Here is a 26,074-nt window from a genome sequence, read left to right as displayed (position 1 = left end):
TATGAATAAGTGTACAATTTAGTTTATGGATTAAAGAAAAATAGTATCACTACCACCAGATGAAATTTTTCTGAGCATGATCTCTAGAAAAACTAAGTTGGGGAAAAACTCCTTTTCTTTCTTTTGTTCACATATACTAGTACCTGTATAAAACTGCTTATGAGAAACAGAAAGGCCATTATATTGGATGCCGCAATGCCAAGGAAGATCCTAAGCTGGCTTGGGCAGCAAATGTGTTAAAAATGCAGAATGACAGGCTCTACAAAAAGGCCTACAATGACCATAAAGCTAAGATCTCCATTCCCGTGGACATGGTATCCATCAATGCTGCCAAAGAAGGCCAGGCGCTAGCAAGCAACGTGGACTACCGCCAGTACCTCCACCAGTGGTCTTGCTTTCCAGACCAGAATGATGTGATCCAAGCCAGGAAAGCATATGACCTGCAGAGTGACGTAAGTGACGTTGTGTGGGGAGATCAAATGGGGACATCTTTCCCATGAAGAACATCTTCTATTGCTTTCCATGGTGACTGTTTTCAATACTTGAAAACTCAATCCCCTCACTTCAGTGTTTTACCACATTATTAGCTGACTACCTTCCTGCTGGGTTTGTTCAGAAAATTTTCATTTTCCTTCTTAACGATATTAGTAGGTATTTGATAGATTGCTTCATAAGGTGTATTATTTAGAGTCTATTAAACACAAACTTCCATGGCCTTTCTATTAAGTATTGAAGAAGGGCAGGTATGTCTTTTTTAAAACAAATTTCAAAGGTATGCTCTACCACTCACTAATTTCCTTTAGCAAATCTTCATGACATTATATTCTATTAACGTCTCCAAAACTCTTCTTTCAGATTAACTTATATTTTTTCCCATTTTATCTTTTGTAAATGATGAGTTCAACTAGGTTATTTACTTCCCATGTACAACGGATATATTCCTTTCTGTTTCTAAACATGATTCTTAAGCTTCAAGGAACACTTCCTTAAAATAAATTGTTTATAGTAAGAAATGCTCTCATTTGAGATATATTGCTAAGTGATAGATTTTGACTGAGGAAACGAATCTTCAGAATCCATATGTACCTTTCTTTAGAAATCTCTTCTTCAGAATTTGATTATCCGTAAAACTTTAAAGACCAAAACATATGTTATTATTCTCTTTTAAGTCCGAGAATGTCTAACATTTCTAAACCACTTAATACCATTTTAGCCTGAAATTTGCATCGTATCAACTCATTTTTAAAATCCCATTTTTGAGCAAAACAATTACTTTTTATAAACTTTGCTGTTATTAAGTGCCATAAAATCTATTTTGTTCAACAGACTAGAACTGCTCCAGGAGTTTTACTGAGCTGTTATCTTTATGACAACAAGTCACCAGGTCTTGAGTTGCTGGCTGGTTTTCAGTAGCCAATCCTTCAGTCAGCAGTTTCCAGCTTAACTATTGTACCACCAGGTCTCTTTTATCCCCTAAAATTAGTAACTAGCATTTAACTAAAGTAATTTGATTTGCTTTACCCACTTACCTATATCTGAGGAAGCAGGTTTACAAAGCCAATTAAATGCAAGTCTGATTTAAAGGAAGGTGCCGTCTTAATAAAAGAAAACTCAGCTGAGGTCAAAATTGTAGCGTGAGTGATGGAATGCTTAGTTACCCTTTAAATACACTTATTAGACATGCCATGTGCCAGGCATTGTACTATGTACTGATGGTACTGTGTGAAAAAATGAAGACAAAGACACCCTGTGCTCTAGACCTTAGGGAGTTCACAATAATAACAAAGAAAGAGATGTTAGTAAGAGTATATTAGTTTGTTTTTTGTTTTGGGGATTCTTTTTTTAAAAAAAAATGAGGACTGGATGATATAGAGTGTCAAGGAAAGAAAAGGAAGGAACATTTTTCTGAGGAAGTGATGATTTTGCTGGGAGATGAATGTGGAGTAGGTCTGTGAGGAGGAAGCAGGGAGTGGTTCACAAATAATGACCAACATAAACAAAGAGGTGTTTACCGCATGCAAACCACAAGCTGCCCACCAAGATCAGGCCAAAGGGAAGCATGTATGAGATAAGACTGAAAAAATAAGTTAGAACTGGTGTTACATTATCTGTTACCTTCTAGTCCATGCTGAGGATTTTTATCTTAAATCCAAAGGAAGCCAAAGAACAGGGAATAGTTTACACATTAGGTTAGAATTTCAGAAATATTATTCTAACTTGTGTCGAGAGCTCATGGAAGGTGTTACTTAAATGCCCCCTTGGTCTAATAAAATGATTACAGAACTCTCACTAAAATTCTTGTATGATCCCTCAAAACACCCACTTCATTCAAATGCCTACAAGCTCTCCAGCATAGACTCCTTGCCCTAGAAAACAAAGCACTGCGGTGCACACGAGGCATTATCTTGGTCAGGCCAATGCTTGGTTTGTATTATTATTTATAGAAAATAAAATGTAACATGAAAAACAGCTTCTCTATAGCTTTCTCTGTCTTTCCAGGCTATCTACAAGGCTGACCTGGAGTGGTTACGTGGCATTGGCTGGATGCCTGAAGGGTCACCTGAAGTACTGAGGGTCAAAAATGCCCAGGAGATTCTACGAGACAGTGTCTATCGGACGCCCGTGGAGAAACTCAAGTACACGAGTATCGTTGACACTCCTGAAGTGGTCCTCGCTAAAGCAAATGCTGAAAATATTAGCATTGTATGTTCTTTTTCCCCCTATATATTATAATTAAATTAGGACCATAAATAGGTAATAAATAATTAACCTGGTAGTATACTTCTATGATAACAATAATGCTGGTGATAATAACAGATTGTCTATGTAATGTGAATAAATTGTTTTATGATTGCTTATTAACTTTAAATAAATGCTCCAAGTATTATTAAAAGGTATTAAGAAGTTTTATTTCAAATTTTCATAACTTTTATGGAAAAAGCACTGAAAGTATTTGCCTTGGTGTGTGACTGTTTTGAATTAGAAAAGATGAAAATGGCAAAATTGCAAATTGTGACGTAATTTTGTTCTTATTATTGCTTCTCTTCATAGCCAAAGTACAGAGAAGTTTGGGACAAAGATAAAACTTCCATCCATATAATGCCAGATACTCCAGAAATTAATCTCGCGAGAGCAAATGCTCTGAATGTAAGCAATGTAAGTACAATCATGGACTCCTTCACTGTTTGGAAAATCATCTAGATGGAGCTATAAGATCAGGCATGAAACTCTTCATAGCCAGTTCTGAGGATGGAAAATCTCCTTGCCATCAGCCTTTGACCCAGAGGAAGGAGAAAGCGAATCTTGAGCTCTGAGTCACTAGACAGGGCCATTTCCTACTGAGTCAGTGTTAACATGACCCCAGGGTAAAGGGAAAGGACCAAGGAGACAGTCAAAAAAGTGAAAAGACACACAAACAAGAAATGGGAAGTAACTTTAGATTCGTAATAAAAAATAATTGTGAAAATTCTTTTGCAAAGCTCGTACAAATTATTTTCAAAAACTAGATGTGTGGTTGATTAGCTAAGAAATTAGAAACCACTAAGATTTGCTTGCAGGAAGAAAAATTGAAAACTTAAAATGAAAATATGGACAAGTTATTAAAGAATTTCCCCTGTCCTTTAAATGGTGGACTCACTCAGAAGATGTCACAGGACAGTTCTTCCAGAATGTCAAAGAATAAATAAAGTATGATGGAGCTTAAAGAAAGGGAGTTTTCCAACTACCAAATATTGTCAAAGATCATCCTACAAATGAAAGTAAACCAGTAATAGTAGGGAAGCCCTTAAGAAATCTATTGTCATATCAAATGAAATACAGTGTTTAAATATAGATAATAAATACATTAAAATTATTTGATACAAGCAAATGGCATCCATCCATAAATGCCAAAAGGTTTCCATAACACCGAATAATATATAAAAAAGGGGGGGAAACTCCATATGCTCCTCTTTAGATTTGAAAATTCATATGAACAAATCAACACCCTTTGTTGTCTTTTCAATAAAATCTTATTAAGAATAAAGGAATCTATTTATCAACATGACTAACCATGAAGTCTCAAATCAAAGGCCAGCTACATCCTCAGTAAGCAAACGTGCCAGTAAAAAAAAAAAAAGCAGGAATAAAACAAAGATTTTCATTAACGTTATCATTGTCATGTATTTTTTGGGAAGTAATTCTATGAAAGTAAAAATAAGAGATAAATATTTCAAAGAAAGAGAAAAATTATCAGTATTTTCAGAAGAAATAATACATGCCCTGAAAAAGAAAGAGGATTGATTGAAATGCTATTGGATGGCTGATACAAAATTAAAGTTTGACAAAATTTAAAGGCACCACTTTCAAAGATTTTTGAGAGCTGTTAGTATAAAATAATTATACCTAAAAAGAAACTTATTACCTTAGTGCACTTCACTGGAGTTGGAACTTTGAGTTTTTGCAGAAAAACAATAAATCTTTGTGAGAGAATGAGCCTGCCAAGCAAAACTTTTTGCAAAATTTTTGCAAAGTGACTCCATCAACTCTATTAAAATGAGCTGCTGGGGGTCTATTTTCTTTTGGATATTTGCAGTGAAAATAAAGTTTTAGGCTACAAAAATATTGAGGAGTTTTTAAAAATTATAGTTTTACAATTATAATTTTAATATAATTCACTGTTTATACCAAGTGACTAGATTCAGCTTCAGTTCTGTCCACAAGCACTTTTGGCAGAAAAGTTCTGAAAAATCCTGTGTGATTCCTTTTCCATGACAAATTAGCTCAAAACACTAAAATTTTACCATTTACTATCATCATGTAAGCAAGATCAGCATTTGAACAGTGTATTGCTTCTAGTTATTGAGAATGCCTTGCACTTTGGAAGAAATTTAAAAAGAAACCCAACTCATTTGATAGTAAACAAAATGTGATCTTTTCTCAACATGTGGTACAGTTATTCCTATAGTCCTGATAAACTTCACAGTTCAAAGGCACTCCTATCACTTTAAAAAACTTTGCTTTGCAGAATATTTGGGTAAGATTTTGTGAATAACCAATAATTTTGAAATAGACTGGATTATTTAATCTTCATACCATATAAGTAAAATATTTGTATTTATCAGACAGAAAAGCTGAGATTTAAAAGTTTAAGGAATTTACATGAATTCTCAAAGGCAGTAGATAAAACATCAGAGCTCAAGGCCATCAATATATTTTATGTCTGTGTGAAAGAAAATAGATATTTGAGCCATGTAAATAGGCAAAATTTACCATTGGGAAAAATAGGGTCATACTATATACAATAAAATAAGTAAAAATCCAAAAGATAATATGACAAATATTCACTAAACATTTGCTGATATACATATAGATGAGACCAGTACTTTTTCTTTTGTACAAAAAACTAGTCAATGTTTAAAGTAAACTCATCCAATATTCATGTCAAAACCTGGATAAAAATTCATACACAATATGTCCATGACTGCAAGAACAAAATTTATGAGCATTTATTTCTCAAATATCCAAAGTCTCTGACACTGTCAATAGTTGAAACTATCTCCTCTTTCTACACTATAAGGGAGCTCTGATGGCCTTATAGTGGTAAGAAGCTGCGCTGCAATCCCAAAAGCACGTAATTCAAATCCACCGGCTGCTCCACAGGAGAAGGACAGGCAATCTCCTCTGGTGCAGTGTACTGCCTCTGAAAACCCTCTGAGGGCTCAGCTACGAGTTGGTTCCGATACATTAAATTAATTCTGTCTCAGATGATGGAAAGAACTGATTAAAAGGGAATGTATGATTAGGCATTACTTGTATGAGAGAGATACATTACAAAGTGGACTGGGGAGGGAAGAGGGAGGGTAGGAGGGAGGAAATTGTGCAACAGTGAATGAGTAGTTTTTTAAAAAGTGAACTAGGGGAGGGAGAGGGAGGAAACTTTTCTGTAAATTTTGATTAAAATAACAAAATAAAATTTTCTATTATTAATAAAAAATAGAGAAATTAATTTTTCTAGTCTTTCTAACATTATTAACATAAAATACATTTGTTTAAATATGTAAATCTACATTTAAATATATTTGAAAAGTAATCTGTAAGATAGCCTCAGTTAATTTTTAATTACCTCACTTAATTTAACTAAAGAGCATTATCATGAAAAAGTAGCTCTTAATCCAGTTGTGGGTTAGCAGAATAGCTAGCATTCTCAAATATACCATCATTCCTGTAAGACTATCTCAGACATTGTATTGGGAAGAAAATGCAAATGTAAAGTTTTTCATTTTAAATATTATAAAACAGAAGTGAACTCTGAAAGGTTAAATCATTAAATGAAAGAATCTGATGTTGCTGGGATGTGCTGTTGGGTTGGGACTGACTAATCGATGACACTCCAGATGGTTTTTAGAAGCAGTAAATGGCACTAAATACTAATTTTCTCCTGCACCAAATTTGGTGGGTTCAAACTACATGTGTTTAGATTGGCAGTACAGCTCCTGACCATTAAGCCCCCAGAGCTCCTTAATATTCCCAGTACTTCTAGAATAAAACAGAAGCAACTACACCCTCTACATTACACATAAGACCATAAGCCATGAACAACCACAAGCTATGATTACAATGAAAAAGAACTCTTGTCAAGCTCAGGACTCCAGACACCATTGCTTATCCCAACACAGCGGTTACAGAGAATAACACTTTTCTTTAAATTCTGGGGCTTAGTAACTGTTAATACTAGTTGTGCATTTGGAATTATTAGAAAATTGAATTTGTAACAATATCTTGGGTTCTTTTCTTCTCTTTAGAAAATTTACCGAGAAGGCTGGGATGAGGTGAAAGCAAGCTGTGATGTCCGGCTGGATGCTATCCCCATCCAGGCTGCCAAGGCCTCCCGGGAGATAGCCAGTGATGTAAGTGCCGTTTTTTAACTTCTCAGTTTTTAGACAAATACCCTGCATGTATCAAGAGTACACACTGTGACCCATCTGCTTTGTTTTCCCATCCTCAGTATAAGTACAAGCTTGACCATGAGAAGCAAAGGGGGCACTACGTGGGCACTCTCACAGCCAGGGATGACAACAGGATCCGCTGGGCCCTCATAGCCGACAAGCTTCAGAATGAACGAGAGTACCGGCTGCAGTGGGCCAAATGGAAGACCAAGATCCAAAGCCCAGTAGACATGCTTTCCATCTTACATTCTAAGAAATGTCAGACTCTGGTCAGTGACATTGATTACCGTAATTATCTCCACCAGTGGACATGCCTGCCCGACCAGAACGATGTGATTCAGGCCAAGAAAGCCTATGAGCTTCAAAGTGATGTGAGTGGACTGCATTTCATGATATGTGCTTCTGCCAGTTGGCTGTGACTCTCAGAAAGTTTATAGCATTAAAACCTTGTATTATCATGTCAGGTCTGTCCACAGCCAAGAATGTGGTATTAGGGAGAACTTGTGGAGGATATCAAAATCATCAAAGCCGTGAAGGCCCTATCCTTTGTATCAAGAGATAAATAGTGACATGAACATAGTTCTTAATTGTATTGGGTTAAAAAAAACACTGAGAAAATATTCCTGTAGAATTTAAGTAGCAATCAAGGTTTATATCAAGAGTCAAATATTGTCTACTTGTAGACAGAAAATAGCCATAATTGTGGGCTTTTACAATTGATACAATATTTAAATTTTTTAATAAGTTGTTAAGATTTTTAAATCAGAGAAATTTTACATTTAAATCTAGCTTTCACAATTCTTTTAAGTGTCAGAGTAGATGACTCTCAACCTGAATTTCATCTTGGCAATAAAAAATGGGGTGGGGGCTACCCTCTTTTTAAGGACAAAATGCATTCTCCATAGCAATATCTAATTCTAAATAAAATATTTCTTTACTTAAAAAAAAGCCTTTTCCAGCTTGCCATACTACCTGACCTCCTAATTAAGTTACTTGAGTTACCTGTCTGGCTTCTTGAGTACATCTGGAATTATAGAGTATTTAAACTGCATTTCTCTTCCAGATCAATAGGTCTGGTAGACAAGACCATATGGCTTAGAATTGCTACATTTCTCTTACCTTGGTCTTGTTTCCACAGGCTGTTTACAAGTCTGACTTGGAATGGTTACGTGGAATTGGATGGATGCCAAATGATTCCGTTTCTGTCAATCATGCCAAGCATGCTGCGGATATCTTCAGCGAGGTATTCCAATGTTACCCTGCATGTTCAAGACACTCCCCAAAAGGCTGACATAAATACAGAAGCCCATAGCAGCAATTTGAATGACTTTAATTCAGACCAAGCATGAAGTTTGTCTTCCAAAGTAATCCTGTACTACCCCTATTACATACGCCACCAAATCCATAACATAAGACCCAGCTTAAACCAAAACAGAAAGGTAAACTTAATGCTGTCAAGTCAATTTTGACTCATTCAGTCTTAGCAAGACAGAGTAGAGCTGCCTGCCCCACAGGGTTTCCCAGACTGTAACTCTTTGGATAAGTGACCCAAACAACTTTCTCACTTAGAGCAACTGCTAGCTTCAAACTGACAACCTTTTAGTTAGCAGTCAAGTGCACTTAACCACTGTACCAGCAAGAATCTCTCACTTATGCTTCAAATTGCATAAATGACAAAATTCTCTTGTCAGCAATAACACTGTGCTTAGATATTTGTCAGGTTAAGAAAATGTGATATAGGTACAGTGGTACACATTATGCATTGTATAACTCTGGGAGCTAGGCAAACATGCCACTTGAAAATCTGTGGGATTCACAGAAGCCAGTCCCTTTGTTTACAAAAAAAGATGTTGAAAAGAAATTCTAATAGCCATGAAGAGGTTATTCAAATAATGCACGCTCGCTCTCTGCTTCTGGTAAGGATAAATAGCTGCCAGGTGATGCCAATTTTATTACACACAATAGAAAGAAACCTTGCCCAGTCCCTACAGTCACCTATAGTCATTCTATAGTCACCAACAATTTTGCCAATCTACGGCACCAGGGGAATCCTTCACCGTCATTTCCTTCCAATTTGCCAAACATCATGTCTTCCTCTAGCAATTGATTCCTCCTGATAATGTATCCTAAGCAAGTAAGTTGAACAACGTTTGTCATGATCCATAAAGATTTCATTGGCTAATAGATTGCCAGCTCGTTCTTCCTAGTCTACTTTCATCTGGAAGCTGTCCACCATAGATATTTAAAATACCTGTGGTATAGCTTCTAGAATAACAGCTAAGTGCAAGCCACTGCAACACAACAGACTCAATGGGGTGGTAGAGTGGTGCAGAAGGACCCTTGAAATTTACTGTCTCTTTCTCAACTCACACAGGATCAGAGGCCATATCTTTGACGTAAACCTTTTTTTTTTCTTTTCTTTTCTCATCCCTGTAGAGCAAATATCGCACAAAAATAGAAACTCTCAACTTTACTCCAGTGGATGACAGAGTTGATTACGTGACAGCAAAGCAGAGTGGCGAGATCCTCAATGATGTAAGTGCATGGCTGTCATTGTAAAACCACACCAACACAAGGTATCTGTTCCAAAGCTTTTCCACTTATTGAAACCCAGCACGCAATCTGTCTGAGATACAGATTTTAATAATTGACATTATTGATATTGGCAAATGTTTGGACAATATCATATTTTCTTAACATTAAGTAACTGACCCTCTATTAATTTTAGATTAAGTATCGGAAAGATTGGAATGACAGCAAATCGAAGTACACGCTCACAGAAACCCCTCTACTGCACACTGCCCAGGAGGCAGCCCGCATACTGGACCAGGTATGAGTTTACCCAGACCCCTGGTGTTTGGAGTAGAGACAGAAATGCAGGCAACTCTTTCTGAGATTTAAGCAGATGATTTAACCTTCAGTCCTGATTCGCCTTTGTAACCTTTGGTCTTGTTCTGTCTTTCAGTACCTGTACAAGGAAGGCTGGGAGAAACAAAAAGCCACAGGTTATATTTTGCCTCCCGACGCTGTGCCTTTTGTCCATGCCCATCACTCCAGCGATGTTCAGAGTGAGGTAATTCACCCCTGTGGCAGGGTACTTAGCAAAGGTGAACCTTGCCTGACAGGACCCATAGCTTTGCCTGAAAGGTGGAATCCTGCAGAGGTCCTATACAGTTTGAAATGCTGAGTTGGCTTGGTGATAACTGACAAACCTGTTCCCCTTTTGACCCCTTCCCAATGGGCTTTAACTTTTCTTCCTTTTTTCTTGAATATGTTAAAAGCTACTACTTACAAAATGTCAAAGTTCTTTACATTATCCTATATTCTCTGGCCTCCTTGAAATCTCTAGGCCTACCATGAAAATAAAGTTAAAACATAAGTAAGAGTTTTTCTATATTTTTAGTTGGTTTTTAAATATTTATTTATTTCTATCAGCAACTGTCCCCTTTATTCTCAGAGGTGTCACACAAAAGGCTGGGAGGTGTATTTGCTGATGTCCCCTAGGGGAGGGCCAAGCTTCCTCTGGTCCTGTGTTTTGGTCAAAGCTGACAGAACCTGTGTTCTTCTCTCCCTCTAGCTGAAGTACAAAGCTGAACACGTAAAGCAAAAGGGCCATTATGTTGGTGTTCCGACCATGAGAGATGATCCGAAGCTGGTTTGGTTTGAGCATGCTGGCCAGATTCAGAATGACAGACTCTACAAAGTGGACTATCACAAAACAAAGTCCAAAATCAATATTCCTGCAGACATGGTCTCTGTCTTGGCTGCCAAGCAGGGGCAGAACCTTGTCAGTGACATTGATTACCGTAATTACCTGCACCAATGGACATGCCATCCTGACCAAAATGATGTCATTCAGGCAAGGAAGGCCTATGACCTGCAGAGTGATGTAAGTGATCTTTACTTCTTAATTGTTTGGAAGTATATGTTATACCCTGGAAATAAATGCAATATTCCAGAGCTGCCTTTGAAGCTTGGAGAAATATTTTTTTACGGTGAGAAAAATTTATATTTAGAATTAGTCCGCTGGACTCAGTTTAGATGATCCCAATTTTGTTGGCAACATCCAAAGCATCATAATCAGGAGCAAGTAGAACATATGCCTTCTTCTCTCCATCAGGCCTAATCAAAGTGTTGACCTTGGCCACATCAGTGTCATAGAGCTTCTTTACAGCTTGTTTAATTTGGTGCTTGTTGGCTTTGACATCCACAATGAACACAAGTGTGTTGTTATCTTCTATCTTCTTCATAGCTGACTCAGTGGTCAGGGGAAATTTGATGATGGCATAGGGGTCAAGCTTGCTTCTCCTGGGGGTGCTCTTCTGTTGGTATTTAGGCTGCCTTCAGAGTCTCAGTGTCTTAGGCTGCCGGAAGGTGGGTGACCAGATCTTCTTTGTGTTTTTTTTTTTGGTTTTTTTTTTTTTGGCTGTGGACGCCCTTCAGGACTACCTTCTTGGCGTTTAATGCCTTTGCTTTGGCTTCAATTTTGGAAGAGGCAGGGGCTTCCTTCTTCGCTTTCGGTGCCATCTTCGAAAAAGCTGGAGAAATACGTATTTCCCCCCCCCCTTACACCGTGGAAAGAAATTGAGGCTGATAGACAAAGATCAGGGCAATGATTTATTAAAACTTAGTTTACTGAGTGTGCATTTCTGAATAACATTCAAAACCAAAGCAAAGTTTTTAAAAAATGCTTTTGTATACCTCTGTCACTAACAGCTCTTGACTCACATGTACATAGAAAGTAATTGTTGTTTTGTTAAGTGCCGTCAAGTTGAATGTGACTCAACCCTATGAACAACAGATCAGAACTCCATTTTTATCCTGTTCCATTCTCACACTTTCTGACACACTAGAGCCCATTGAGGCAGTCACTGTGTCAGTCCACCTGCTTGAGAGTCTTCCTTTCCATTAGTTGATTTAAAATTAAAATAAGCATGGGTGGAAATTGGGATCCAGTTTGATGGTTTAATTTTTTATTGGTTCTCACTTATTCATATTTATTACAGCATCTCATTAAATCTTTACTGTACTTTGCCCTTTGCTTCACCTTGTGCACTATCCACTAGGCTTTTTTTGGGAGGGAGGGTAGTTTACAATATTAAATGACAGCATAGGCAGAGGGCTAGAAATGCCCTGATCTTGCTTTGCCAAGTTATTTATTCCTTAAAACATTTATGGAGATATTTGCAAGTGATCAAACCAAAAGGGAAACCAAGTACTGATTAGATGCCTGAGGAGCCAGTATAAACTCACACAGAATTTTAGTAAAGCTGGGATAGGAAATGTTACTTAGGCTACCTACCATTTAGGTTGAATCAAGACCTCTGGCACTGGGTCATCTGTGGGGAACAGATGTATGGTGAAGACTTGACTGGTCAGGCACAGGCAAACTACCCTACCTGGGGTTTCTCATTAGAACTAAGAGTGAAACAGAAGTCAGAGACAGTACCTATAATATTGTTGTTGTTGTTGTTGTTGTTGTTGTTGTTGTTGTTGTTGTTGTTATGTGCCATTGAGTCACTTGCAACTCACAGTGACCCTATGTACAACAGCCCTAAACCCTGCTTTATCCCTTGCCAAACTCTTTGAATCCAACACACCTATCCCCATTACCCCAGTGACTGAATCAATCCATCTCTTCGAGGGTCTTCTCCTGTACTGTCCCTCCACCCTCCCAAGCATGCTGTCCCTCTCCAAGGACTGGCCCCTCCTTAGAACATGCCCAAAGTATGTCAGATGCAGTTTCAGAATCCTTGCTTCCAAGGAGCAGCCTGAATTAACCCAGGACAAACTTGTTTGTTCTCTTGGCAGTCCATGGTATATTTAACATCTTCTCCCTTTCTATTATCCCTAGTCATTGTCCAGCTCTCTAATGCATGCAAGTAATTGCAAAGACCATGGCCTGTATCAGGTGCACCTTACTCTCCAGACAGAGATTTTTGCTCCTCAGTACCTTGGAGAGACTTTCCCAATGCAATTCAACTTTTAATTTCCTAACTGCAGGTACCAAGAGTGTTGAGCCAAGCAAACTGAAGCTGTCAACAATCTCAATAGGTCCTGAAATTGAGCATCCTGCCTCATTAGTTGCTATAGCATAATGACTTAATAGGCATTAATGTGGAACATTAATCAAATTCACCCCTCCTTTTCATCTGGTATCAAGCTCTGGTCACCTAGCCATAAAGAATTGCACTGCCAGCCCAAAGGCACACAGTTTGAATCCGCCAGCTGCTCTGCAGGAGAAAGTGGGCAGTCTCCTCCTGTATGATTAGCTGCCTCTGAAAACCCACTGGGAAAAAACCCACTGGAGAGCAGCTATGAGTGGTTTCCGACTTGATGGTATTCATCAAGTACTTCATCTGGTGTAGGGTGGCTAGAAGCAGGAAGGGAGAAGACAGAGGTATCCTTGGCCTGAGATGACACCTCCTCCCCTTTTCTACAATATGACTACTACTAGCCTGTGCAATTTCTTTTTAGCTTAAATATCCCACATACTTCCACAAATCCAAAAGTTTCAAATCCATCTAAAAACACAATCTCCTTGTAAAAGTCTGTTCTCGTGCTACAGTAGGAAATAGTAGCTCCTTTCATGACTCCCATAGTGCTTGGATGGTCTTGTCCATGATCTGTACCACTTTTTACTTTGTAAATTATTTCTCTTTACTCCTTAAAAAACCCCAAACCTACAGAAAACAAGTTTCCATGCAGTCAATTCTGACTCATGGAGACCAGTGTGTCAGAAAGGCTCCCAAGGGTTTTCAGTGGCTGGTTGTTTTGGGAAGTAGGTTGCCAGACGTTTCTCAGACCTGCAACTTTTGATTAATAGTCGAGCTTATCAACTGTTTGCACCACCCAGGGACATCTCTTTACTCCTACTTTTTCCTTATTTATGCTTATTCTTCAGAGAACCTACTTCAGTACTTTAATCATAACATGTTTAAGAAATAACACTCAGATAAACAAAAGAAAACATAATAGAAAGAATGAGAAAATAGTCACTATAGAAATCCTTAAAATGCTTCCAGAACATTTTTTAAGTCATCTCTTTGTTGTCTTATGTCTGTGTCCTTTAAACATGCATCATATCTGTCTTCCCACTTGCAGAATGTCTACAAAGCTGATCTGGAGTGGCTTCGAGGCATTGGTTGGATCCCACTGGATTCTGTGGACCATGTGAGGGTTACTAAGAACCAGGAGATGGTGAATCAGGTATACAAAGTCATCCCCTTTTTTATTTAATACTTTCCTTTTGCCTGCATGTAGAGGAAGGTATCCTGAGGTGATGAACATTTTGTAATCTTCTCTATTTCTTTGCAGATAAAATACAAGAAAGATGCTCTTAACAATTATCCTAATTTTACAAGTGTGGTAGATCCTCCAGAGATTGTTTTGGCCAAGATTAATGCAGTCAATCAAAGTGATGTAAGTTTATTTTGCAAATGAGGAAGCACATAGATTGGAGAGTTATCAATCCTTGAATGGACTTGATTAATTTTTAGTAATTTTTTTATTAAAAAAATTGGCTCTAAGTTTTAAGATAATGTTTTGAAGATAAAGTATCTTAAAAGTCACTGGAAGTGGTTTGCTATTTCTTCTTTAGAATAACATTTATATTCTTGTCCAAATTATTCTGTTAGCTAAGATGAACTGATGTTCATTCAGATAGCTGATTCGTTTTACTTCTAAAAACAGACTGAGAACTTCTGAGCTTTTTGGCTAAGCATCACTGTAGGTTAATTATTATGTTATCAGATAGGTTGTAGGAACTTACCTTTATTATAATCAAATGGCTTTTTTCTGTTTCTTTTTCTCCCCTTAGGTGAAATATAAAGAAACATTCAACAAAGCCAAGGGCAAATATATATTTTCTCCAGACACACCACATATCACCCACTCCAAAGACATGGGGAAACTCTACAGCACTGTGAGTTTTATGTGATGTATATACAGACTGGGTTTTAGTTTTAAGCTTAATATTCATATTAATGGCTGATTTTATGAATAATTGAACTTATAAAAATATCTTTATTGTATTTAATTTTTCATTTGCAGTAGCACATTATTCAGGGTAAGGAGCATATCATCAGCTGGTAATTTTTTATTTCCAGTGATATGCTAGACATTGTTTAAGGCTCCGAGGAGCTAAAACTCAATGACATACACTCTTGAAGAGCTTATAGTCCCATGAAAGAACCAGATATGCATGTAAATAGATCATGATGTAAGAAGTGCTGAAAGAAGTCAGCAACTGAGCAACTACCAACAGGGATAAGGGAACAAAGGCTGAACCTTCTTAGGAACTATGTAGAAACATATCCAGCCAACAGAGGACTTGTCCTCCAAAACTTAATCTAGCTATCTTAACAAGGATGGGTGTGCATTTGATTGTCGATCCACACTCTGCGGAACATGGTTTTTGGTGATTCTCTCCCTGGGTACAAGTTGCTGTTACTTTTCCAGAATTGTAAATACATTTAAGATGTACCATCACTGAGAGTCTATAGATGACATTTCAAAGCACTCTGCTCTCTTATTAGACAGATGACTAAGACATGTAGAAATCTGTCTAGACAGATGTATATAAAAAACATGCCTTTTCTTAAACACAAATATTTCACCAGTTTTTTCAGTGGTACCTGGAAGAAGGTGGACATAAGTTCTGTTGTTGCACATTTCTTTGTTCTAGATACTGTACAAAGGAGCATGGGAGGGAACTAAGGCCTATGGCTACACTTTGGATGAGCGTTATATTCCTATTGTTGGAGCCAAGCATGCTGACTATGTAAACAGTGAGGTCAGTATGATATTTTTCTTCTCATGGGTTTGAGGGCTCGGTGGGTGATTTTTAATGTTATTTTGAAAATGTTTCTGAGTGTGATTCAATTGGAAGTTTATGAAGAAACTGGCTTTTCATTCACTCATTTCTACAGATTTCTCCCCTTCCTTCTCGCCTTTATTCCCTAATGCATTTCCTCTATCAGTTTGTTAGTTGGATTTCTCATAATGTCTTATTATGTTAGTTTTTTTAAAAAAAATAGTGTCTTATACTTGAGCTGAAAGTTTCACAGCAAATTAGTTTTTCACTCAATAATTCACACACATTGTTCCATGACGTTAGTTACAATGTCCACAAGTCTATAACCATTACCTTGATTTCCCCACTTGCATTTCTCTGGCATCCCTTTCTCCTCCTGCCTTCTTATCTTTGTTGTAGGTTGAGGTTGCCCTTTTGGTTGCATTATTTCATTGTTCTAAAGAGTGCATTCCTCATGAGTCTTATTTATTCTGAGGACCAATCTATTATTTGGAGTGTTGATCTCCAGTAGTGTCTTCAGTTCCTTGTTAGAAGAATGATTTAGAGAAATAATCTCAGGGGTTCCTCCAGTCTCCATAAGACCAATAATTCAGGTCTCTTTTATAAATGAGTTTTGTTCTACATTTTCTCCCATTCTAAATGGGATCTTCTGCTGTTTCTTTGATCAAAACAGTTGGTAGTATTAGCTTAACACCACTTCTGGTCTCAAACTAGAGGAGGCTGTGGTTCATGTGGGCCATTCATTAGTCCTGTCAAGTATTTGCTTCCTACAGTCTTTGTGCTCATTTCTCCTTTGCTCTGTGCAAAAACAGATGAATATTTGTATCTTAGATGGTCATTTACTACTTTTATGATCCAAGATACTAGTTTGCTGTTAAGCAAACTAGGATGTAGAACATTGTCTTTGTATACTTGTTGTTTGATGCCACCAAGTCGTAGATGACTCACAGTGACCCTATGAACGAACAGCCCGAGCACTGTTCATACATAGAGTTTCCAGAGGCAAGCCATTTTGGAAGTGGATGCTGCTCCTGCTTCCAGGCTTGATTTAGTTGGGAAGCTCCAGCCAACACTGTCCACCATGGGTACCCATTACCACGATTGGCACATCACTGTCACAGTCTTCAGCATCACAGCAACCTCTTCGGCTTGGTATACTGAGTTCTCTTAATTCATCTAGATATACTCTGAGACTATTGTCCTTACCCAGTAGCTCAGTCTCTCAAAATGTTTAAAGGTATTTAATTATAGCTAATAAGTTCCCATAGTTGTGCCTCTATTTGCTCTAATTAAAATATTTTTATTGTTGTGCACTGTTGAATTGGAACCATCCATAGCTGATCCTCCAGTGGGTTTTTAGAGGTAATTTAATCACGTAAGAGGAGATTGCCCAGCCTTCTCCTGCAGAGCTGCATGCCTTCAGGATTATAGCACAATTCTTTACCATTAGGCCACCATAACTCCCTAATTAATCTATAGATATATTAATATATCATGTCGTTATAGACATATTAATATATCATATATATAACATATAGATATGTATGTAGAAGAATCCATAACCATAGCTATTTATAGGGAGCTTTGGTAGCCTATGGGAAAGAAGTTGCATTGCAATCCTGAGCTGCTGGAGAAGAATGGGCAATCTACTCCAATGCAATTACGAGCCTCTTAAAAGCCAACGGAGGGTCAGCTACGAGTCGGTTTCGAATCAACGGTACACAACAACAACATACCTGTTATGTACAAGGGCATAGTCTCACCTCATACAAACTCTCATATACCTATCTAGCATACTAATATACCTACTTACAAATTATTGTTATTACTGTTAAAGGATTAGTTGCCCTTTATTCTTACATACTGCTCAGTCTCTTCCTTGACCTTGGTCATGTGGTGGTGACTTCTGCATCTTGTGTGTTATTTTTATCTTCACAGAATTAGCACATGTCTACCATCTAGTTAGACATTCTCCCGCCCTCTACTTCCCTAGCCTTAATAACTATCAAATAATACGTCTTTCTGGGCATAAACTTATTCTTGAATTTTTATACTAGTAATGTCCTACAGTATTTTCCTTTTGTGGTTGACTTGTTTAGGATCCTCTAGATTTATCCAGATTGTGAGATATTTCATAGATTCATGCTTATTCTTTACTGTTGCATTGTATGCCATTGTATACATGTACTACAATTTATTTACCCATTCATTCATTAATTGGCATTTAGGTTGTTCCCATTTTTTTCTATTATGAATATGCATATACCTGTGTCTATTCATGTCATAACTCTTATTTCTCCCAGGAGCTGGGATTACTGCGTGATGCGGTATTTCATTTCTAGATTTTTATGGAAATATCATAGCATTTTCCACTGTGGTTGAATAATTTTTCAATCCCACCAGCAATGTATGAGAATTCCAATGTCCTCCCCCCCAACCTGGCTAGTATTTGTTGTTTCCTGATTTTATTTTTATCAGTATTGTTATAATTTTGTAGTTTTTATTTGCACTTTTATAATGACTGGTAATCAAGAGCATCTCTTTATATATTTAGCCAAGTAAATGTTTTCTTTCATGAAGTCTCTACTCATATTCTTTGCCCATTTTTAAATTGGACTGTGTGTTCTTTAGTTGTTGAGGGCTGGAGTTTCCTAAAAATTTCAGAGTTTAGACCTTTGTCAGAAGATGTTGCCTAAAGTTTTTTCTTCCCAGTCTGTAGGTTCTCTTTTTTCTCTTTTTCTTTTTAATGATGTCTTTTGATGTGCATGAATGTTTTCTTTTTAAGTGGTTCTTCTTTTACTTCTGCTATTCATACATATTTACATATGTTTGATAGTCTATTTATTCTATAGCTTAAGGCCCTAAACTATATCCCAATTTTTTTCCCTTTCTTTAGGGGGTTTTAGTGTTTTAATTTTAAGGTTTAGATTTAAGTTTTTGAAACATTTTTAGTTAGCTTTGGTGTATGTTTTGAAATATGAATTCTATTTCCTTTTTCTACAAATGGTTCTCAAATTTTACCTGTACCATTTATAAAAGAGGGAGCTCTAATGGCCTAGTGGCAAGAAGCTGCACTTACAATCCCAAAGGTTTATGGTTCAAATCCACCAGCTAATCCTCAGGAGAAGGATGGGCAGTTTCCTCTCTTGTCATTTGCTGCCTATGAAAACCCACCGGAGGGTCAGCTATGGGTAAGTTTTCTGACTCAGCACACAACAACAGCATTTGTAAAAGAGGTTAGCTCTTTGACATTTAATGGACATCAGCCCTTTATTGGAGAGCAGCTGTCCATTGCCAGATGACTTGTTTCTGGAGTCCCGATTCTGTCCTGTTCATCTATATGTCTATTATTTTACTAGTACCTGGTTGGATTTATGGATCTTTGGTGGTGGAAAGCACTGGTTGGAAAACCTAATAATTCTTGATTTTGTTCCTATTTCACAGCTTAAATACAAAGAGACATATGAAAAGCAGAAGGGCCACTACCTAGCTGGGAAAGAAATCAGCGAGTTCCCTGCTGTGGTTCACAGTCTGGATTTCCAAAAAATGAGGAGTGCGGTAAGCAAAATGTTCACCATTTGTGAAAACACTTAAAGTTACCAGTGTGTATGCCTACTTAATTACCTGCCCTATCAGTCAAGATTAATTTAGGGGAGAAGGTGGGAAGGAATGAATTCTTCTTAAAGATTCCCCCATTCCTGCTAGCTAGCCTTACGTACTTCTCGATGGTTCTATTCGTCTTCTGTTTTCTTCCTTTTCCCACTGCTGAACACATAGTAAAGGCTCCGTATTTGGAAAGGTCATTATTTGCTATGTGTTATAAACTGGTGGGGAAATAAAATACTAGGAAAAACCCTAATAAACTATCATTTTAAAGGATCATAATCTGTTCTGAAGCTTCTACTCTCTATTAGAAATGAAACTATAAAGGAGGTTGATTTAAATAATTTACATTTTAATTCCCTTTGTATTTTTTTTTTTTAGTTGAACTACCGAAGGCATTATGAGGACACCAAAGCAAATGTTCATATCCCCAATGACATGATGAACCACGTACTGGCTAAAAAGTGCCAGTACATCCTCAGTGACCTGGAGTATCGGCACTACTTCCACCAGTGGACTTCTCTTCCAGAGGAACCCAAAATTATACTTGCCCGAAATGCCCAGGAGATCCTGAGTGATGTATGTACTTCCTGCCCTGTATCTGTATATTCCTATTACCTTATATTCACACACACTTATTTAATACAAAATACCACAAATAACAACTCTTTGGTATAAGGCCTCTAGGCTTAGGACGTCTATGTTAACTATCTAATCTAATACAAAACTAAGACTTAGGTGCCCCCTAGTGGCAAAGATGGTGAAACTCTGTTTCACGTACTTTGAGCATATTGTGATGAAGGGCTAGTCCTTGGAAAAATAGATCATGGTGGGAAAGGTGGAGGGTCTGAGGAAGAGAATAAGGACTGTAACAATGGACTCAAGTATATCAGAGAATGGTGCAGGACAGGGCAAGGTGCAGATCTGTTGTTCATACGGTTGCTATGAGCCATAGTCAACATGATGGCACCTAACAACAATAAGACTTAGGTATTGCTTTCATCCTAAACCAGAGCACTAAAGATATTTCAGCTGCTGAGAGATCTACCTAATGACCGTTAAGCATTAAGCACCACCAAGAATCAATAAGAAATTAATAAAACCCTCAGTTGTAAATGTAGTTGGTACCTACCACATTTACTGTTCACTCTATCTTACAGAATGTATACAAAGAGGACTTGAATTGGCTGAAAGGCATTGGATGCTACGTTTGGGATACACCTCAAATCCTGCATGCCAAGAAATCGTATGACCTCCAGAGTCAGGTGAGCCGATCTTCCTGGAAGGACTGACTCTTTATAGGTCTTTGGAATCCGTGTTGCATCCGGTGGGCTGATAACTACACTATCTCTTATATGTAAGCAAAGAAAACTGCTTTAACAGTGCATTATCAAGTGAGCCCAAAGTCTTTGCCCTAGAAAACCTCTTTTTGTTGGTCTTTTCTGGTGTTAGGCCTTCTCTCTTGTATCTTAAGACACTGATGTTTTAACAGAACGTTATTAGGAAAGTATGCCACAGTGAATTACTCTCAAATATCTATACCTTAATGGTTCCAGCTAACTTGCAAACAGTACGATCAAATGCATAAATAAAATTTTAAGACAAATTTGTTATCTAGAAAATTTACAGAATGTGGTTCAGCTCTGACAGTACAGGTATGATGAAAAATCAAAAGTAACAATGTCAAAGATGAAAATTGGCATGTCAATGGCAACAAAGTGAGGAAATAGACTGGATAAAGACCCAAATCCTACACTGGGGTAAGAGAAACTGTTTATTTTGGCAGCCATGTAAAGTTTGCATCCACTTCCTAAACAACATGCCTCTGGAAACTCAATGAACTTTGAGAAATGATAATAGTCATAAAAAGGCTTCAAGTCTTTTGTTCATAGGATCGCTGAGTTGTACTCAACTCGACAGCAATCAACAACAATAAAGTCTGCAAGACTGTAGAATTACAGTCCTTTTCTTTTTTTCAGGATTAAATCAGAAACCCAGAAATAAGTGAAAGCCACAAGTTAGCAAAAACTGTTGCAGTTGGTGACAGACCAGTATTTTTCCATTTGTGATTATTGTTCTCTTTGCAGATACAATACACGGCAGCAGGTAAAGAAAACCTAAAAAATTATAATATGGTCACAGATACACCAGTTTATGTGACTGCTCTTCAAAGTGGAATTAATGCCAGTGAGGTGAGTTTTTCTTCAACTTCTCTTCCAGGTACAAACCATAGCTTGTCTTTACTTATTTTCAAACTAGCGCTTTAAGCCAGTTCAGCCTGGTTCTGTTAGGGCAGTGGAGAAGACTTTGGAATAGGCATGGTTTTCAAAGTATGAGTGAACCTGGATGATGACTGGAAGAGGAAAATGTATTCAAACTCCTGCTAGAAACTTCCTCTCTCCCTTAAAAACATGAACAGGATATGTGTTGCAGAGTAAGCAAATCTCTTGACTGGACACAGAACAGCACAAAGATGTCAAGTGACCACATTGCTTTGAATGAGTATGACTCTTTAGGGCCCTGGCAATAATCCAGAGTCACAAGTCAGGGGAAGGGCTCACTATGCCCCAGCCAAGTCTCCCATTCCTGGCCTTTGATCTGTAATTTGTCCTGTTCTGCACAGTGTCCCAGATTCCTCAAATTTTTTAAAATTCAAGTCTATTGAGTTTCTTTTTGTCGTGTTGTTTGGAGGTTTGTTTTTGTTTAGTTTCTCTTGGTTGACCTTGACTGAACTAGTTCAGACCAGTTCAAAACCCTGCTTCAAATAAGAACAATGAATAACTGCTCTCTTTTTTTACATATATAGGTGAAATATAAAGAAAATTATCATCAGATTAAAGACAAATACACAACCGTCCTGGAAACAGTGGATTATGACAGAACCAAGAATCTGAAGAATCTCTATAGCAGTGTGAGTTGAGGGTTTTTTTTACCCTTTTCTATTTGAGACATCTTTTACTCCTTCAAAAATAAGAGAAAGAGAGGGAGCAGATGAAGAGGGAGGAGATCATGGGATCACAGAGTTTAGTAGGTGGAGGGAGGGGGTGAAAGAATTAGGGAAGATCCGGTGGGGACCTGAAAAGACAGATTAATGGGGGATACAGGTCAATGGTGATTAATTTTATAAAACACAGTGTATAGGAATGATTATGTGAAACACAATGTGAATGAAGAAATGTGTGAAACATTTTTTTTAAAACCGCACAAACACAACATTTAAACATCTCCACCCAAAAAACCCATCTCCACAGCCCAGTCAGAATAATATAGGATTTCCGAAGTATAAAGAACTGTTCATTGATGATTCCATTATTTTAGTAATAAAAGTTTTCTATCTTAAATAATAATATTTTTTTAAAAAAGAAATATAAGAGACTAATATGCATAGCACTATGCTCTAAATTTTCCCGTTTTTGTCCTAAAACTTCAAATTTTGTCCCTTGCTTCATGAATCCATTTAAATAGGTCTTTATTTGGATATATCATTATTTCAATTTCATGTAGTTGACCCAAATTGAGGAACCTGTTCCTTACGGTAAGGAGGTTGTTGACATGGACACTATTATTCATTGATTCTGAACTAGTCATTCTCTGGCTTCCCTAGTGGCATTCCGAGCAATTTCTCCTCTGAATTGGCAATTAAACAAACATTTTTCATAATCTATTAATTTAGGCTCCAAACCAAACCTGATATAGTATGTTATTGTTGTTATGTGCCATTGAGTCACCTGTGAAGTATAGTGACCCTACGTACAGCAGCTCTGAACCCTTCCCTGTCCTGCACCAGTCTCACTAATTCTGACACACCATCGCCATCACCTCAGTTACAGTATCAATACATCTTATCCAGGGTCCTCCTCTCCAGTGCTGTCCATCTACCCTTCTGAGCATGACGTCCTTCTCCAAGGACCTGTCTCTTCTGGCCATGTGCTCAAAGTAAGTGAGGCAGAGCTTCAAAATCCTAGCCTCTAAGGAGAGACTTGGTTTCACCCTCTCCAAGACAGACCGATTTGTTTTCTTGGAAGTTATGCTTCCAGAAACTCTATGAACATTGATAAGTATCAATAGTTGTAGAGGGACTTCAGGCCTTTTGTTCATAGGGTCGCTATGAGTCGTGCTCAACTTAAAGGCAATCAACAACAACAATTTAGACTCATAGAAAACTTACAAAAACAATACAGACAGTTCTCAGATATCCATCACTCAACTTCTCTGTAGTATTATTACCAAAACTAAGAAATTATTGCTGTTACAATCGGATCAACTAAGTTACATGCTCTGGTGGCCTATTGGTAAGAAACTGCACTGCAAACCAGAAGGCAGGCAGTTTGAATCCACCAGCTGCTCTGCAGGAGAAGGATGGACAGTCTTCTCCAGTGCAATACCTGCCTTAGAAAACTCACTAGAGGGTCAGTTATGGGTTGGTTCTGCCTCTTTGAAACACAACAATAACAAGTGATTTCACCAGTTTTTCTGCTAAGGTTAATTTTCTGCCCTGGGATCAAATACAATGTCACACATAGCTATCATGTCCACTAAGTATCCTCTATTTGTAATCATTTCACTATTTTTTTTTATGATCTTAACAGATTTCAAGAATACCTACACCATTTATTTTATATAAAATCTTTCATTTAGAATTTATATGATATTTTCTTTTAACTAGAGGACAATTTGTGGTTTTAGCAAGAAAAGCACAGAGCTGATAAGTTTTTCTAGGCATATCATGTCATATGGTACATGACAGTAATAACTCAACCTAAATCAGTGTTTTCCAAGTTTCTTTACTGTAAAGTTACTATATCCCCTCTTGTTATTAAAAAATAACTTGAGAGAGATACTTTGAGACCATGGAAATATCCTGTTACATCTCTGACTTTCTCCCCCATATTCCACACCAACAATGAATCTTGCTTGCAACCGTCATTTCTGTGGTAATTGCCTCATGCTAATTTTCTATTTCCTTTATTCCTTTTTCACTTACATTTCTTTTTGTCTACTGTTTGGGGGTTTTTGGTATTATTTTCTAAAATATATAACTTATATACACATCCTTGTGCATTTGGTAATTGGAATTCTTGTTTATCCACTATTTATTTGTTTCACTTATTTAAATCAGTTTGGACATGTTCATGTTTATTTTATTCTATTGGAGAGAATATAAAGTGATTTTAGTTTTGTTTGTTTGAATAATTTCATCTGTGGCTACTGGGAACCCTTAAGTAAGCTTTGCTCTTGATACTTCTTTGACAAGACCTATTATTTTATTTTTTTATCAGAGTTGGCAAAAATATTTTTTCTGTATGTAATAATATGTTTCCAAACAAAACATACAAACTTAAGTTTAGCATTTTCTTATGATTTAAAATCATTGTGAATTATTGTATAACGGCAATAAAGAGAGACAGGAATATACCCTTTTTGAATGCCTGCAGTGTTCCAGGCAGTTTGCATTCACGTTATATTAGTTTTTAAAAAATACTTCACTCTTTGGCACTATAGGCATTCATCTCAAATACTGTTTTTCAAAATAAGTTAGTTGTCTTTTCCTTCACTCTCTTCTGTGCAAATGAGTTACACAGTTTGAAATATAAACAAGTTCATTTGTGCATTTGTACTTCATTTTGATCCCCTTCCATATCCTGATTGATTTTTTAAATTAATTTATATAAGTAAGATTCATTCTCTGTGGCATTTACTACTGTGACTTTTGACAAACGCAAAGTATCGACCATCACAGTTAAGATACAAAAACTTCTACTGCCTACAAAATTCCCCTTGTCAATCAGCCCTTATGCTGTTAACTGCCCTCCCACCCCTAGTATCTGCATATTTACCTCTCTAAGAATGTCATATGAACTGATTGACAGTGTGTGGTATTTTAGTTTTCTTTATCTTGGTAAATTGTAGTTACATGTAAAGCATGTTGCTACAAAAAAAAACACACACACAAAAAAAAAACCCAACAACATAGTTCATTCTTTTTTATGACAGAATGGCATTCTATTATATGGATGTGGTACACTTTGTTTATTCATTCATAGACTGAAAGACATCTGAGTTATTTTCAGATTTGGGGCAATTATAAATAACACTGCTATAAACATTTGTGTATACTTACTGTGTTTGTATGAACATTAAGTTTTCATATCTTTGTGTAATCTCTAGGTTAAATACTTAGAAATAGAAACAAACTTTTTGTTTGTTTGATTGTTTTGTTTCTACTAGCTTCCAAGGAATTGTTGGTAGTTGCTGTAGAGGTCATTAAAGCACATGGCAACTCAATGTGGACAGAGTAGAATTACCCCATAACGTTTTTAAGACTGAGGCCCTTTTGGAGCAGATTACAGGTCTTACTTCTGAAATACTTCTGAGTGTATTTGAACATCCAACCTTTAGGTTAGTAATCCAACACTTAACCATTTGCACCACCCAGGAACACTTACATCCTTTCATCTATAAGGAAACATTAGGGGTCCTCATCCACCAGGAACTATGAGGAGTGACTAGGGCAACAAAAACCAATAACTGGCAAACTGTGATTATTACTATGATTGTTGTTGTTGTCATGTGCCATCGAGTCGCTTGCAACTCATAGCGACCCTATGTACAGCAGCCCTAAACTCTGCTCTGTCCTGTGCCAGTCGCACTGTCTCCGACACACCCATCCCGATTATCCCAGTCACTGAATCAATCCACTTCATAGAGGGCCTTCCCCTCCTGCACTGTC

The 26,074-nt window shown here is 37.3% G+C and overlaps 1 protein-coding gene across 1 annotated transcript in view; it reads left to right on the top strand.

Annotated features, from left to right (window-relative positions):
- The window catches only part of NEB (nebulin), a 265,912-nt gene that overhangs the window by 140,647 nt on the left and 99,191 nt on the right, over window positions 1-26,074 (top strand). The window contains exons 78-95 of the mRNA XM_006880817.1: window positions 2,500-2,703; window positions 3,052-3,156; window positions 6,783-6,887; window positions 6,986-7,297; window positions 8,065-8,169; window positions 9,363-9,461; window positions 9,655-9,756; window positions 9,892-9,999; window positions 10,504-10,815; window positions 14,031-14,135; window positions 14,244-14,348; window positions 14,746-14,850; window positions 15,613-15,720; window positions 19,186-19,299; window positions 19,726-19,923; window positions 20,505-20,609; window positions 21,432-21,536; window positions 22,151-22,255. Coding sequence (XP_006880879.1) covers window positions 2,500-2,703; window positions 3,052-3,156; window positions 6,783-6,887; window positions 6,986-7,297; window positions 8,065-8,169; window positions 9,363-9,461; window positions 9,655-9,756; window positions 9,892-9,999; window positions 10,504-10,815; window positions 14,031-14,135; window positions 14,244-14,348; window positions 14,746-14,850; window positions 15,613-15,720; window positions 19,186-19,299; window positions 19,726-19,923; window positions 20,505-20,609; window positions 21,432-21,536; window positions 22,151-22,255 — 2,502 coding nt within the window. The remainder of the gene's footprint in view (window positions 1-2,499; window positions 2,704-3,051; window positions 3,157-6,782; window positions 6,888-6,985; window positions 7,298-8,064; window positions 8,170-9,362; window positions 9,462-9,654; window positions 9,757-9,891; window positions 10,000-10,503; window positions 10,816-14,030; window positions 14,136-14,243; window positions 14,349-14,745; window positions 14,851-15,612; window positions 15,721-19,185; window positions 19,300-19,725; window positions 19,924-20,504; window positions 20,610-21,431; window positions 21,537-22,150; window positions 22,256-26,074) is intronic.

This window comes from Elephantulus edwardii, unplaced genomic scaffold (assembly GCF_000299155.1).
Source record: "Elephantulus edwardii isolate Elephantulus edwardi_28Jun2011 unplaced genomic scaffold, EleEdw1.0 scaffold00010, whole genome shotgun sequence".
NCBI lineage: Eukaryota > Metazoa > Chordata > Mammalia > Macroscelidea > Macroscelididae > Elephantulus > Elephantulus edwardii.
Note: the sequence above shows the minus strand (reverse complement) of the source record. Positions and strands in the feature narration are given on the sequence as shown.